The sequence below is a fragment of the Ascaphus truei genome, chromosome 2 (genome assembly GCF_040206685.1).
Source record: "Ascaphus truei isolate aAscTru1 chromosome 2, aAscTru1.hap1, whole genome shotgun sequence".
Taxonomy (NCBI): Eukaryota; Metazoa; Chordata; class Amphibia; order Anura; family Ascaphidae; genus Ascaphus; species Ascaphus truei.
In genome coordinates, this window is record NC_134484.1 from 302,157,641 (window position 1) to 302,174,997 (window position 17,357).

At 39.5% G+C, this 17,357-nt stretch overlaps 1 protein-coding gene across 4 annotated transcripts in view; it reads left to right on the forward strand.

The window, feature by feature from the left end:
• Positions 1–16,808, forward strand: part of FHOD3 (formin homology 2 domain containing 3) — a 607,453-nt gene extending 590,645 nt beyond the window's left edge. For all 4 annotated transcript variants that reach the window (XM_075586421.1, XM_075586422.1, XM_075586420.1 and 1 more), the window contains 2 exons: positions 12,406–12,567; positions 15,704–16,808. In XM_075586421.1, the coding sequence (XP_075442536.1) occupies positions 12,406–12,567; positions 15,704–15,786 (245 nt within the window). In that variant the 3' untranslated portion in view covers positions 15,787–16,808. The remainder of the gene's footprint in view (positions 1–12,405; positions 12,568–15,703) is intronic.
• Positions 16,809–17,357: the final 549 nt, after the last annotated feature.

Consider the following 17,357-nt stretch of genomic DNA (forward strand, 5'->3'; position numbering starts at 1 on the left):
GGAGCCTAGGTTCAGGGCTGCTGGCCAGCGAGGTTGCAGGCCACGGTCAGGGGAGTGGTCTGGGCCCCCAGTCGCGGCACCTACTGCGGTTGTATATTCTCTCTGTGGGGTGGAAGTGGCATGGGGCGCAGGGGTGTCCACCTGAACTATGGGGCAGCGCACCCCCGGGGCCTCGGGCAGCAGCAGTATACGGGGCAAGGCCTCGGGGCATATATCTTGTTCAGTGGCATACAAGACCCGGCGCCAGGCCTGGTCGCGGTCATAGAAATGGTCTTGTACTTGGGCATTGTCCAGGAGCGGGAGCTTGCGGACCTGCTCGGTCACTGTACCTAACGAGATCGTGGCGGGAACATGGCCCAGCGCGAAAGCACGATTCAAGGGGATCCCGCGCCGCTGGGCCCACTTGCGCACCTCGAGCGCCGAGGGCACCGACATGATGTGGGTAGGTTGCACAATAGAGAAAAAAAAATGTGGGGGCACCCCAGGTCTAAGTATCTCAGCAGCGCCTCCAAATGTAGCCCTTTTTGTGTACCCCTGCACTAAGGAACTACTGGTACTGTGTGTTACCTGCGGCTTCAGGAGTTCTAAGCCTCCGCTGTTGGGGAGCCTGGGGTCATACCCTCACTTATCATGGTGCAGCGCCTCCACTTACCCAGGATCCCCATAGTAGAGGATCTACCCTGAGCAAGAAAACATAACAATCATATTGTGCAAAAGGCAACCTTTTACTATTGATGTTAACTAATGTAATCTTGCAGAGTATACAGAACATGCAAACAAACAGTAGATGGCGCTCTAATACTAAAATTATTTTAAGTGAATAGTATATAATATACAAATGTGCAATGTGATAATAAAATAAACATCAACAAGTGCAAGTATGGGTACAAAAATCACTCAAACCCTTAGAAGGACAGTTTCAAGGTCCAAAAACAGTATGCACAGGAAAAACCAGGGGAGCGGTTGCACCTTAAAATAAAAACAAAATCTACATGGTGTGATATTGTTAGCACAATGAAGTGGTTTCTAAGAAACTTAGAAAACTAAATGAGGAGGCTATAACAACATATAACCAACCAAACAGATATGGTAGAACCACAGGAGGAGCTTAAGATCTCAAGTAGAGACAAAACACAGGGATAAAACAAACACTTTTATCCACAAACGAATGAATTGGAGGCTTACAGGATCCAAAAGGATAAACAGCATAGGGAGTATATAATCTTCCGATTACTGCACATCACCGATCACTGCTGCTGCTGCACGCCACCCGACTGTGTCTCGACCAGCCGTCACGTCACTTCCGGAATTCCGGCCGGTTGGAGATGACGTCACGGGCTCAACGTTCTCTCTCTCTCAGTCTCAGGGTCACACTCAACGCGCTTCGACGCTCTAAAATGACGTCTTCATCAGGAGTGCTTGTGACCTGCTCTAGGGGTCTTTTTATACCCACTGGAACTAACTATTAACCCCTCCTCCAAAAGGTTAATTATTTAAAACACCCTAGCTTTTGGGCAGCTGTCAAATCTATCCCATATATCTAGGTGCGGTTTTAAGAGCAAGAAATTTTATATAATTCATAAAATATTCTAATAAAAAGATTCTCTCTTTAAATACATAAGAGAGGAATCATAATAGGATTATACATACAATTTTATTATTATACACAAAAATCAATAATCAATAAAACGTTATAGTATTAAAATTAATTTATAACTAATTTCTATCTTTAAGAAACGACGATTGATGTATCTTGAAAGACATGAAACAAAGAGTATTTAGGTGAAGAAACTTCAAGGAAACAGGAATCACATAACTCATATATCAAAATACCCAAAAGACTGTACACATATACAGAGCAGATAGTAACTATAGAACTATCTGCTCTGTATTTGTGTACAGTCTTTTGGGTATTTTGATATACTGTATGAGTTATGTGATTCCTGTTTCCTTGAAGTTTCTTCACCTAAATACTCTTTGTTTCATGTCTTTCAAGATACATCAATCGTCGTTTCTTAAAGATAGAAATTAGTTATAAATTAATTTTAATACTATAACGTTTTATTGATTATTGATTTTTGTGTATAATAATAAAATTGTATGTATAATCCTATTATGATTCCTCTCTTATGTATTTAAAGAGAGAATCTTTTTATTAGAATATTTTATGAATTATATAAAATTTCTTGCTCTTAAAACCGCACCTAGATATATGGGATAGATATGACAGCTGCCCAAAAGCTAGGGTGTTTTAAATAATTAACCTTTTGGAGGAGGGGTTAATAGTTAGTTCCAGTGGGTATAAAAAGACCCCTAGAGCAGGTCACAAGCACTCCTGATGAAGACGTCATTTTAGAGCGTCGAAACGCGTTGAGTGTGACCCTGAGACTGAGAGAGAGAGAACGTTGAGCCCGTGACGTCATCTCCAACCGGCCGGAATTCCGGAAGTGACGTGACGGCTGTTCGAGACACAGTCGGGTGGCGTGCAGCAGCAGCAGTGATCGGTGATGTGCAGTAATCGGAAGATTATATACTCCCTATGCTGTTTATCCTTTTGGATCCTGTAAGCCTCCAATTCATTCGTTTGTGGATAAAAGTGTTTGTTTTATCCCTGTGTTTTGTCTCTACTTGAGATCTTAAGCTCCTCCTGTGGTTCTACCATATCTGTTTGGTTGGTTATATGTTGTTATAGCCTCCTCATTTAGTTTTCTAAGTTTCTTAGAAACCACTTCATTGTGCTAACAATATCACACCATGTAGATTTTGTTTTTATTTTAAGGTGCAACCGCTCCCCTGGTTTTTCCTGTGTATACAGAACATGCGTAAGACCCTTATACTCTACAATCACAACATAACACACTGTGGCTCGGCCACACCTAGATAAGGGTAATGTTCTATACACAGGTGGCTCTGCCACTCTCCCAAGGAGTATGTCCTGCAACGATTAGCTGTATGAAATAGTTTGATGGCACACTAGTGCCCCCAATGAGTTAGTGGGAGGCGGGATCAGCGCCTGGTGACCGGTGTAGGTGCACTGGTTGACTAACGATACCTTCCGGTCACTACGGTGACCACACCACTTCACAAAGGGTCCGTAGTGTTGCTCCAGCCTTGTGCCGACACTCCGCTATGCTGCGTGGTCTGTTCTCCAGACCAAGATGGCGTCCGCGACTCCGCAGCTGAACCCGCACTAAGGGAATACGTCCCTAACTGCTACGGCCGTCCCTACAAAAGCGGCACCCTACGATGACAGGGGTAATGCTCCTGGGGGCTGGGGAATGTCTCTGACCTAAGCGGAAGGGTCACTGACCCTCCGCTCACGCACACGAGGTTCCGCCACCTTCCTCCTTCACCTCTCACTCGTGTCTCCCACCGCCCACACGCATCCTGTCTCTCTATCCAGAGTCTCGCACCCTATTGGTCCTCAGCCTCAGCTGACTCTCCCACAGTTCAGAGTGCAACCCCCAAAGTCCCTCCAGATTGGTTGCCTTTCGCGCGCTTCCCTCGCGCATGCGCAGCCTGACTCTTCACACAGTGACCTTACTGGCAAACGAACAGTATGGCGCTTCCTTTATTAGTGACAGCGCGGAACCCTCATATATATGTATACACATCCTTACATATATATATAAAAAAAAGTTGTCAACCCTAGAAGAGTAAACAAAGAACAGCACTCAGTGGTAATAATGCAAAGAAAATCCTGTATTAGAGATGGTATACAAGCACAAGCACCTGTCTAATACAGGTTTTTCTTTGCATTATTAACACGGAGTGCTGTTCTTTGTTTACTCTTCTGGGGTTGACAACTTTTTACTATTGATTTCAATCGAACATGCACCGCACCATATCACTGCATTTGGAGTGCCAGCTGTCTATATATATATATATATATATATATATATATATATATATATATATATATATACACACACGCAAAGCCAGTCAGCACACTAGTATAAAGGCAAAAAGCAGATGTTCATCCCATAGGTATCCAATAAGTATAGTTACTAGTCCAGAGTCCAGCAAGAAGAGACAGAACACTGCATGATATAATCCATTAAGTATTTTTATTGTTACAAAAAATACACTGCTGCCAACATTTCGGTCCCACAGAGAGATCATCCTCAGGGCCGTAGCTGGCTGAAAGATATCCTCTGTATTGTAAGATTGATGAAAGACAACAGGCATAGGCAGATATAGGGGATAAAGGAACGGTCTCACCAGATTGTGTAACCATGATGAAACCTGAGGGTTCCCTGCTACCGCAGGGAGACAGTCAGAGATCAGGGAGGTTAATGCATGGCTAAGAAGGTGGTGCAGGTAGGAGGGGTTTGGGTTTTTAGAGCACTGGGACTCTTATCCTGAGAGGTGCCATCTATATTCTAGGGACATATTGCACCTCAATGAAGAGGGATCTTCTGTGCTAGGGGGGAGAATGCTAAAAAGGTTGGAGGAGATTTTAAACTAGGATGGAGGGGGGAGGGGAATGAAAAAGATAATGAACTAAATGGAATAGTGGAGGATACAAGGTGGTATGGAGGTAGAATGGGGGCAAGTGTGAGTATGACAAGCAGTGAGACACCCATTGTAAATACAGATAATACTAGAAAACTTCTAAAGACTAAACCAAGTGGGCGCAGAAAGGAAGGAGCAGCTAAGATAATAGTACAGGCTGAAAAAAACTTAAATGCATGCTTGCTAATGCAAGAAGCCTGACAGACAAAATGGGGGAGCTTGAATTAATAGCTGCAAGGGAGCAGTATGATATCATAGGCATTACTGAAACATGGTGGGATGAAACTCATGACTGGACAGTTAATTTAGAGGGTTATTCCCTTTTCCGGAAGGATCGAACAAATAGAAGGGGAGGTGGAGTATGTTTATATGTTAAACCGGATCTAAACCTTATTATAAGGGATGATGTTTATGAAGGGAATGATGAAAATGTAGAGTCTTTGTGGATAGAAATTAGCAGTGGAGGTAAAAGTATAAAGAAAATGTTTGTGGGAATATGCTATAAACCACCAAATATCTGTGAGATTGAGGAAGCTAAAATACTTTTGCAAATGGAGAAGGCATCAAAACTGGGTCATGTTTGCATAATGGGGGATTTTAATTATCAGGACATAGACTGGGCCAATGAAATTAGCATTACAACAAAAGGAAACAGGCTTTTGGGGTGCATAAAGACAATTGCAGAAATTACATGACCCAAATTATTGAGGAACCAACCAGGAGAGAGGTGATATCAAACAATCATAATAAATAGATAGTAATAACAAATATTCAAGTCCAGGAACATTTGGGAAACATGGTCTCATTTGGACTAAATTATCAAAAACGATATCAGATGGGTTCAACAATAACTTTACCTTTTAGAAAGGTAGATTTTAATAAAGTGAGGAATAATCTACAAGGAATACATTGGGATGACGTTTTTTGCACGGAAAATGTGGAAGATAAATTGTATTGCATTGTATGTCTTTATTTAGATAGCGCCATTAATGTACATAGCGTTTCACAGTAGTAATACACGTGGTAATCATATAAATAACAAATAATATAAATAACAGGTCATGGGAATAAGTGCTTCAGACATAAAAGTAACATTAAGGAAGAGGAGTCACTGCTCCGAGGAGCTTACTATCTAATTGGTAGGTAGGGAGAACGTACAGAGATGGAGGGAATTCTGGTAAGTGTGTCTTCAGGGGGCCAAGCTTTATGTATCATATGTCTAGTATTATCCACAGTGCTATTCATATGCTTCTTTAAGCAAGTGTGTCTAAGGTGGGTCTTAAAAGTGGATAGAGAGGGTGCTAGTCGGGTATTGAGGGGAAGGGCAGTCCAGAGGTGCGGGGCAGTCAGTGAAAAAGGTTTAAGGCGTGAGAGGGCTTTAGATACAAAGGGGGTAGAAAGAAGACATCCTTGAGAAGAACGCAGGAGTCGGGATGGTGCATAGCGAGAAATTAGGGCTGAGATGTAGGGAGGGGCAGAAGAGTGTAAAGCTTTAAAAGTGAGGAGGAGAATTGAGTGCGAGATGCAGGATTTCATCGGAAGCCAGGAGAGGGATTTCAGGAGGGGAGACGCGGAGACAGATTTAGGAAAGAGTAGAGTGATTCTGGCAGCAGCGTTTAGGATAGATTGTAGGGGAGACAGGTGAGAGACAGGAAGGCCGGACAGCAGGAGGTTACAGTAATCAAGAGGGGAGAGAATGAGGGCCTAAGTCAGAGTTTTAGCAGTCGAGCAACAGAGGAAAGTGCATATCTTTGTGATATTGCGGAGGAAAAATAGACAGGTTTTAGAAACGTTTTGAATGTGAGAGAGGAGTTGAGTGTGACCCCTAAGCAGCGTGTTTGGCCTACTGGGTAAATGATCGTACTTCCAACAGTAATGTGGAAGGAGGTAGTAGGGCCAGGTTTGGGAGGAAGCATGAGGACCTCTGTTTTTGCGTGTTAAGTTTAAGGCGGCGGAGGGCCATCCAGGATGATATCGCAGAGTGACATTCAGAAACTTTGGTTTGTACAGCAGGTGTAAGGTCGGGAGTTGAAAAGTAAATTTGTGTTTCGTCAACATAGAGGTGATATTTAAACCCAAGAGATGTTATTAGGTCACCTAGAGGGAGTGTGTACAGAGAAAAGAGAAGAGGTCCCAGGACAGAGTCCTGGGGTACCCCCACAGAGAGATCAATAGAGGAGGAGGTGTTAGCGGATGAGACACTGAAAGTGCGATGGGAGAGGTAAGAGGAGATCCAGGATAGAGCTTTGTTCCAAATACCAAGAGTATGGAGAATGTGAAGGAGAAGAGGGTGGTCCACGGTGTCAAATGCTGCAAAGAGGTCGAGTAATATGAGCAGAGTTTAATGACCTCTGTCTTTGGCAGCATAGAGGTCATCAGTTATTTTAGTGCGGACTGTTTCAATGGAGTGAGCAGTGCGTAAGCCAGATTGTAGATGGTCTAGGAGAGAATCGGTGTTGAGAAAATGGAGCTAGCGGGAGAATTCAAGACCTTCAAGGAGTTTAGAGGCAAAAGGCAGGAGGGAGACAGGTTGATAGTTAGAAAGATAGGTAGGGTCAAGCTTGCTTTTTTTGTGTAATGGTATAATTATTGCATGCTTGAAGGAGGATGGAAAGGTACCAGAGTAGAAGGAAGAGTTCAAAATGTGTGTGAGCGTATGGATTATAGTAGGAGCAAGAGGTTTTAGGAGATGGGAGGGAATGGGGTCAAGAGGGCAATTGGTAGAGGGAAAAGAGGAGCTCAACAGTGACACATCCTTCTCTAAGACAGTGGAAAAAGAGTCAAGGAAGACAGAAGGAGAGTTAGGAAGCAATGTAGGATGGGAGGTGGAAACAGAAGGGATGGACAGTCTTTAAAGCTTTGTTAAAAAAGCTAAATTATCAGCGAGTAATAAATATAAAAGAAACACGTCTAAACCAATGTGGCTAAATAAACAGGTAGGGGAGGAAATGGAAAGGAAGAGGCAGGCATTTAGATTTTTTTTTTAAATCAGAAGGGACAAAGGCATCATATCAGAATTATAAGGAATGTAACAAGTTGAAAAAGGGCAATCAAATTAGCAAAAATGGATAATGAACAATGGATTGCAATAGAAAGTAAGATCAACCCCAAAAAGTTATTTAAGACAATTTCAGTGTTAGATAGGCAGGCAAATTATTAAAGATAAGGAAAAAGCTGAGGTATTAAAAAGATTCTTGCTTCTGTATTGACCAGGGAAGAATTAATTTCAATAACAGTGCCACACTAAAGTAAATAAGGCACATGGCCCACAATGGCATACAGTACATCCAATAGTTATTAAGGAGCCAAATTCAGTAATAGCCAAACCTTTACATTTAATATTCAAGGACTCTTTCCACCGTCTCAGTACCACAAGAGTGGCATATTTTTGAAAAAGGGAGCTAGATCATAACCAGTGAATTACAGTACAAACCTGTGAAAGCTACTTGAAGTTTTAGTATGGGATAATATTCAGGAATACTGTACCTAATGGATAACAAAATTATTAGTAATAGTCATCATAGATTTATGAAGGATAGGGCGTTCCAAACTATCCTTATTCATGTCTTTTAGGAGGTAAGTAGGAATTTAGACCTGGGAAATGCAGTTGATGTGCTCTACTTCGATTTTGCAAAGGCTTTTGATATGGTTCCACACAAGAGGTTAGTGTACAAAATAAAGCAAATTGGACTTTGTAAAAATATTTGCACCTGGATTGAAAACTGGTTGAAAGATAGACAACAGATAGTGGTCTCAAATGGAGCTTTTTTAGGTTGTGCTAAAGTTGTGAGTGGAGTACCTCAAGGATCGGTACTCAGACCCCTGCCTTTTAACTTATTTATTAATGACCTTGAGGTTGGCATAGAGAGCAGTCGCCAACCTTTGCAGATGACACAAAATTGTGTAAGGTAGTGTACGTAGAGCAGGATGTAATTTCTCTTTGGAAAGGCTTGGATAGACTAGAAACTTGGGCAGGTAAATGGCAGATGAGCTTTAATACAGATATATTTAAGAAACAAGAATAAACAGGCAATTTACAAATTGGGAAAAATTAGGCGAATCCTTGGTGGATAAGGATTTAGGAGTGCTGGTAGACAGCAGGCTTAACAATAGTGCCCAAAGTCATGCAGTAGCTGAAAAGGCAATGGATGGAAGGGAAGTAAGCATAATTATGCCACTGTACAGTATAAAGGATTAGTAAAATCACAACTTGAATATAGAGTATAGTTTGGGGCACCACTCCATAAAAAAGACGTTATGGAGCTACAAAAAGTGCAAAGAAGAACCACTAAATTAATATAGGAGATCGATAATCTGATATATGAGGAGAGTCTAGCTAAATTATATTTGTTTACATTAGAAAGATGCGTCTAAGAGGGGATATGATAACTATATACAAATATATTTAGGGACAATACAAGGAGCTTTTAAAAGAACTATTCAACCTTAAAGTTGCAGGAAAGGAGATTTCATCAGCAACAAAGGAAGGGTTCTTTACAGTAAGGGCAGTTAAAATGTGGAATGCATTACCCATGGAGACTGTGATAGCAGGTACAATATCTTCAAAACAGTGTTCGACATCTTTTTAGAAAGGAAAGGTATACAGAGATTTAACAAAGAAGTTAGCATGGGAAGGATGTTGATCCAGGAGAGTAAACAGATTGCCAATATTTGGAGTCAGGAAGGAATTTATATTTCCCTTTATGAAACATCATTGAATGATATTTCACTGACGTTTTTTTGGTTTGGCTTCCTCTGGATCAATATACTGTAAATACACATATAGGATAAAGTATCTGTTGAATAAATTTAGCATAGGTTGAACTTGATGGATTGATGTCTTTTTCCCCACATCATCTACTATGTAGGAAGGAGAACTTGAGGGCATGCACTAGGGCTTTAGCAGTAACAGTGGAAAGGGCATATCTTTACAATGTCAAGACAGGTTTTAGCCACATTGTGAATGTGAGAGGAGGATGTAAGGAAGGGTGTCAAATGTGACACATTGGCAACGTGCTTGTGGTATTGGGCATATGATAGTACTGCAAACAGTAATGTAGAGACTTGGGAGGAAGCATGAGGACCTCCATCTTTGACAAGTTCATGTTGAGTCGGCGGAGTATATCATCACTGATATAGCGTTAGAGACATTCAGAGACTTTATTCTGTATAGCAGGTGTATGGTCAGGGGTTGTATGGTAAATTTGTGTATCATCAGCATACTATTGATATTGGAACCCAAGAGATGTGATAAGTCACCTAGCGAGATTGTGAAAAGTGAATAGGTCAGATAAAAAAAATGATTTACAAAAGAAAAGGAGGTGTTGGCATACGAGACACTGAAAGTACGATGGAAGAGGTACAGTGAGAGAAAATCCAGGATCGAGCTTTGTTATGGATACCACGAGAATGGAGAATGGGAAGAAGAGTGTGGTAAACAGTACCAAAGACTGTAGAGACGTAGAGTAATATGAGCAGCGTGTAATGACCTTTGCCTTTGGCAGCATGGAGGTCTTTTTTGTCTCGTTTCTTGTGCATGAGGATACAATTATATATAGTTGCTCCATTGCTGTAGATTTTTCCTGCTCTTTAAGCTGCATGCGAAAAGTTTTGCAAGGATTTTCTATGTTTTTCCCAGTTTCGTTCAAGATTTCAGTTGTAATTCCATTTTCCCGGGGACCTCCCCCTTCTACATGACTTTGCCACATCTTCTTAAAGGATGCATGGTACGGTACATCATTGATGGCATCTTCTTGCTCCTCCTCTGCTTGATTACTCTTTTACTGTATTTGTGTTCTCATAAAATTTCAAGTAGTCCTCAACTCTCTTCATGATAAGAACTTTTGAATGCAGATTTTGCTTTGCCACGGTAATACAAACTTGATGGGCTTACTCAAACTCAGCTGTGTTGTTGTTTTACACAAATAGTCTGAGCTTGGACACTGAGTATGTGTGTTAACTGTGATTGAAAGGCAAAGTCAAGTAAAATAATTATTTGTTCGTTCTGATGTATCATGTTGTTATATTCTGCACCAACAGTGCTATTAAATATTGTTACAGTATACAATGTGTTTTTTGGTGGAAAAATGCGACATAGGGGCCTATGCAGAGAGCAGCGAATTTTAAAATTGGCGAATTTATTAAAAAGTAGCTTTTTTGGAGAGTTTTATTCTCCATATGCAGAAAAGTGCGAATTCTGCTATGTTTAACATGGATGCGTGTGGCGAGTTTAAATTGGCGAGATGCGCGCTTCAGAAACGTGTAAAAACAAATTTGCGCCTTTTTTTTCCCATTGCAATGGCCGCGAGCGGCAGCTTCTTGCCAATTTTTTCTGGCGAGGCAAAAAGGAGACAATCGCGCCATTTTATTGGCGCGAACAGCCGCTAGATGCCGTTCGCGCCTCTCTGCATTAGGATATTTTTAAAACTGGCGAGATTGAGGTTCTCGCCAGCCGCGAGGCGAGTTTTACAAATAGAAAATAAAAATTGGCGCGTTTTTCGGAACTCGCCATTTTCTGCTGCTTTCTGTGCGATTTTCTCCAAAAAATGGCGAATTTCGAAATAGCGCTGCTCTCTGCATAGGCCCCATAGTATATATAAAATATAATGTTACATATAGAGTATATTGTGTGTAAAAAAGCGTTTTTGCTATACAGTACGTTGAAAAGTTTTTTCAGACCACAGATGAGTGTATCTACTTATGTTCCATATGTCCCACAATGATTTATTTAACCCATTATCGTGTCATACAATTTTGGGTCAGTCTTTATCTAATAGTTGAGTCATGAACACTTACATTAGCCAAGGCGAGTGTGGCTTGCAGATCCTTAGATGTTACCTCTGGGGTTCTTTGAGACTTCCTGGATAATTTGCCAGTTTGTTCTTGGAGAAATTTTGGTAGGTCGATACCTGTATGGTGAAGACCATACTCACAACATTTCTGGTCTTTATATAGGGTGAGGCCTTCCAAACTCAGACCTGGAGATCTGCCTAATTATTTAAACTCCTGATTCTAATTACCCCTTTTTTTTAGCTGATAAAACCAGGATTTCCCTTATTTTTTCACATACCCTGGCTCTTAATTACTCATTGTTTGTTTAATTCATACATAATTTTGTTTCAAAAGACATGGACTTGGTTAATATAAACCCTATTGGATACTTAAGAAAAGACTGATTTTGATTGAAGAAGGTTATCATGGAAAAACGATGGAATTTCCGTAAATATCATTGAGATTTACAAACTTTTTCTCTCCTCTGTATATACCAATTGTCATGTATTTCTTGCTTGTTCGTTGACCCTCACTCCTAGGTTCAAATTTCTTCCAGCCATTTAATCATCTTCATAGTCATCCCTCCAGAAATCACTTTTTAGGAAGCTCCATTTTCCACTAGTTTATCTTTATAAGAGGCTAACATGTACCAAGACTTGTCATTCCCAACTCCTAATTGTTACAGCAAAAGATTGCTATCTCTACCTTCAAAATAATGGAGACTCCCATGATCAGGTCCTGAGTCACCATTTATGCTGGAGGAATTACTCTCCAGACTGCTTAAATTCACCAATAATGCAATTAATGTCCTTACCACTCCCCAAGTATCCTTACAAAATCCAGCAGATCATTTAGGATAAACAAATACAGAACCAGCCTGTCTCTGTAGCCTGCTTCACCTGCTGTCACAGAGCATCATACCTGTGTACACCTAGTGCTAGTTGTCTCTTCAGATCCTCAATCTAACACTCAAAAAAGCCACCTTGTTGCAAGTTCCCTGAAACATCACCGGCAAGTATGCATGTAGAATAATATAGTTTTAGTTGCCCTAAAAATTGTGACTTGAATTTTAAAATCTTGTACCTTTATGTTGACTTAAAATGTGTTTTCATTATTTAGGCCGTATTGGTTTAAGTAGTGTTGGAAGGGATGACTCATTCAATGTAACAGACAATGCTGCAGATGAAATCATGGATCACATCGTAAAGTCTGCCATTCAAGTGCCAAATCAGCGAGTATTGCCTAGAGAAAGGAAGCGGTCACGGGCAAACAGGAAGTCATGTAAGTCTCAAGTTCAGTAAAGATAATTATATTTAAACAGAAAAGTTTGGTTTTGAGAGAATAAAGTACTTTTAAATAATTAATAAAAAAAATAAAAGGAGCGCAAACAAAACTAACAAAATTACATATAGTGTGAAATGTGATAAATAACAGTGGTACACTCCTCAGTGCTGCTTCTAAGATACAGTCTATAGAACCATGTGAACAACGTGATAAATACAAAAAAGCGCAAATGAATAGAGTGGAAATCTAAATAAGTGAATAAAGTCCTCAAACAATTAATTCAGGACTGACGACTTGGTGATATGCCTAATGTCCATGTGGGATAAGCATGGATGCTTGATGTATCTGCATGCTGGAACTCTCCTCTCAAAGGAAACATAAGGAGACCATGGCATAACATCATGTAATAAAAAGTAAAAGAACAGGGAGAGTAAGGGAATAAAACTCACACTCTCCAAGTCTAAAAGGTACAATGAGTATATTAAGGTTATACTCTACCCGCTCTGGATATTCCAGAAATCACAGTGTTTTCTGGATTGTCCACAGTAGGTACAGTATACCCTTCTTAGACGCTTTTTTTTTTTTCAATTAAATTATATTATGCCATGTTCTCCTTACAGTATGTTTCATTTGTGTGGAGATTTCCAGCATGCAGGTACACAGAGCATCCATGCTTATCCCACATTAACATTAGGCACGTCACCATGGCTGTGAGTGCTGAATTAATTGTTTAAGCACTCTATTCACTTATTTAGATTTCCACTCTATTCATTTGTGATTTTTTTTATATTTAACAATTTTGATTAATTGACTGTTCACAATTCCAGGTACACAATGTCATCACTGACATACTTATACTTAATGATTTAGATCTATCAATAACCACCATTCCTTGCATTATATTGACAACAATGTTTGATGATAATTATTTACTCTCATTTTGACCTCAAGCTTATCTAAGGGATGCAAATGAACAAGGTTTAAATAGCCTACCATAAACCACATATGCCTCATTGCAACTTTTCTCCTGCGCTCCCTTTCATGCAACTTCTGTGCTTTGACTTTAGTCACTCGTGGAGGACTTTTTCAAACATCTACTGGAAGAGACACTGCTTATGTGCCCAGGCGACAAGAACTCCAATCCCAGCTTAATTGGGGGATATCTCTCCCTCCAGCCATTCTCTCTTGACCTTGGGTTAGGGCTCGAAAAGAGTGGAGTGATGGGCTACCACCATGGCTAGCCATAGCTTCCCTCAACGAGGAGTATAACGGGTGAATCCCTTGTTAGGTAGTGAGACAGGGAAACCTTCTAGTATAACCTACAGATGCAGCTACTTGTATCTCTAAGCTGTCGCAACACATGTACTGGTGAAACGCAAATCAAAGTGGAGCATTCGCAGCACAGTGCTTGGCATGGGGGTATGGCCTATCAAGATTAACACCACGGAGGTCCCTGCTTCTTAATGGGACTCCCGCTTTGTGAATCAGACTGGGCTGCATCAGTCTGAACAGGCGATCGTGCTAATTTTATTTTTAACATATTATTCAAACAGTAGGTCTCCGAAGTTGAACCAAATTAATTTCAGCCCCAGGACCCCCTGCTTCCGAGTTACAGGCCCCGGTATGAGATGCTGGTATCTCCATGTTTAAATGTTCCAGTCACGTAACACGGGAGAATTAAACATGTAAATATATAAATATAACAAATGATTGTTTTCCCTCCTATGCACAGATTTTATTAACTATCTAAATATTGATCCAGAGGAAGTTGTTTTTGTATGCCTTTTTCTGGATCAATTATTTTAGAAAAGAAAACACAGGGTTAGTGTGTCATTCCATGTGGAAATAAAGGATTCAACTCGAATAAATGTATTTTTTCTCATTTCAAAAATTGTTACCTAATGGAGATTAGGATTGATTGCACCACTGGCCTGTGCTGGGCAAAAAAAGCACATAACATAAATTATTATAGACCTACTTCCCTAACTACCCACACATTACCTGCAAAAGAGATTAGTTCATACACCCTTTCATGCCACAATTGTTTAGTCCAACTCCCATGGTAGACCCAAGGCATCTAACCCTTCCCCTTAAAGTCTACACAGTAGTAAGGGCTTAAAATGTGTATTTAACCTATTTAGAACCAGAATCTTCATCTGTTCTCTTATGTTAAATAACATTTTCATAGGTTTTATAGACAACGGTAAATACTGGTAAGTAACAGCATAAATTAAGTTGACATGAGCAAAAGTCATATACTAGTCAAATATAATTTATAGTGTCCATTCCAAAGCATGTTGAAAAAGTTTAGGGCATTCCTGGTACTAGTATATATTGTTAAACGTAACTATTGCAAGAGTAGAAGAAGACTGGAGGATTGCAGATGTGTCAAGTAAAGATTTACTGTAAATGTAGCTGGAAACCAATTAACCTGATTTATTAAATGAGAAAATAAACAAAATAACTAATGCTTGTGTAAAAGTAGAGTTCCACTAAAATTAAACTATTCTGTGTACTCTCACAAAAAAAAATTCTACTTATAATTTGTACTACTATTACATGGAGTGACACCGCTCATACCAAAAGACTATATAGATAAAATGGCTCGGTGCACAAGAAGAGAGAACTAATATAAACACAGAGAGTGACCAGATGGTCACAGTAGTCCCTGATAGTTGCACGCCGAGTCAAAATTGAAGGGAAGTCAAATAAAGGATAATGAGATACAAATATCCCCAAACAGGTAGGCGTAGCATACTACTTAGTCCATATGCAAATAAAGGGTGAGCAGAACAATACGTTCTAATCGTTTAAAAACTAAAATAATAATGGAAGTTGACAAAAAATATTTGTATTTGAGGTCAACCTTGTGTTACAGTATATACTAAATGAGGTACTTAATGGAATGTTTGTCTCACATAGCAATAATAATGATAAACAATTACATGAGAAATACTGTACATGCAAGATAATAAAAGTGAATACGCCAGAATTTTACATTTCATTTTTTTTTATACCAGGAGAGAATAAACCAACAAAGAAAATGCAACATGATATATTTGTTCATGCATACTGTAATTACATTTACAAAATGAAATTGTGCTTTAATAACTGATTTCTTTGTTGTGTGCAGTAAGAAGAACACTGAAGAGTGGGCTGACACCGGAAGAAGCTAAATCACTAGGACTTGTTAGCACTTCTGAAATGCAAATCTGAAAAACTCAGGGTTCTCATGGATGGACTGAATATTTAAATAAAAGACTGGAAACCAACCACTGCTCCTGATACTGTTTAGTTAAAAACATTTTTTAAGGATATTAATATTATAAATTAGTTGCAGTTACCTGTCATATTAGAGAATACAGCATCAGATTTATGGAAATGTTGATTAAGTGATTACTGAAATATGTGAACCCTAATCACTCAAGTGAAAGTGCCACTATGATAATTTGATATACAGTAAACTAGTGTCTCAATTTAAAACAATACAGATTGTCTTACACTAAAGACAGTAGTAAATTAAACTCCCCTATGAAATAATAGTTTTAAGACTGGTGCATGCATTCATAACACCTGTAGTAAGAGCTTAAAGAGGAATAGCACACACCAAACAGTGGTGGAATAAGAGGTGCTTAAGCTTAGTAAAATTAAGTATTTTGATTATTTTGGTTTTTGTCACTTGCTATTTAGAATAATTAGCACCGTTTAAATGCCAAAGAATGAGGTGGTCTCACAAAAGCACAATAGCATTCAAAACAGTAATAGCCAACACGTAATCACTGCTATTACACTTTTTGTGAACTTCCCCTTAAATGTCTATAAACTTTAATGGAAACATTCAGAAGTTTTGAATAAATTAAAAGTAATTTATAATGGATCCATTTTTCGTTTGTATTTTATTGTTTGTTGATTATTTGAGCTTTGTTTTTGGCCTACTTTTGGTACAACCCTCCACCCCCGAGATTGTTGTCATTTTTAAAACTAAGACAATAATAAAATCTTCAACCGCCAACTCACATTTTATTGATGTGTCTTTTACATGTTCAAATGTTAAATACATGTGAGATGTTTTTTTTAGAGAAGAAAATACTGTAGATTCATGAATTCAAGTAAAGTACATTACCTGGTAGTATCGATGTATGTGCTTACTGCATAAATACGGTGTTGTCAGCTCGCCAAACCTGCAAAACATTAATGGAAAAAAACAATAATTACAATAAAGTATGTAATTAAAAACATTTTCTGTAAAACTGTATTTATTAAATTAAAAACATTTGATAAAAAACTTTATTTAGTTCATATAGTCATCTTCTTCTCCCAGTGCACTCCAGCCCAGTGCACTCTGATACTGCAAAATGGTATTGATGCTGTCTTTGATGGTCTTGAATTGTGCAGTGGTAATTTCAAACTGCTTCTTTATTTAGTCTGTAATGGCCTTCTTCCCTCTCGACCGTTAAAGTCAATTTGTTTGCACCACTTTGAATACTGGTCAAAATTGACATGGTGCTTGAAAATTACCACAGCAAATAGATGAAGCTGTTCTCCGCAGTTGGTTACATATCTGGACAGAGCTTCCATTGGTGTAACGGAATGTGGGATGTCACCTACTGCATTTCCATGGATAATGTGTGGTCTATGCCTCAGTGATGCCACATGTGTGATTTGGAAAGCAGGCACGGCTAACTGATGTGGGATGAGACTTTCCTGTAGGTCTCTCCCTCCATCCGGGAGGCTTGTAGCCAAAATATCCTCCTCGTCTGGGATGTTCTCTAACATCAGGATGCTCG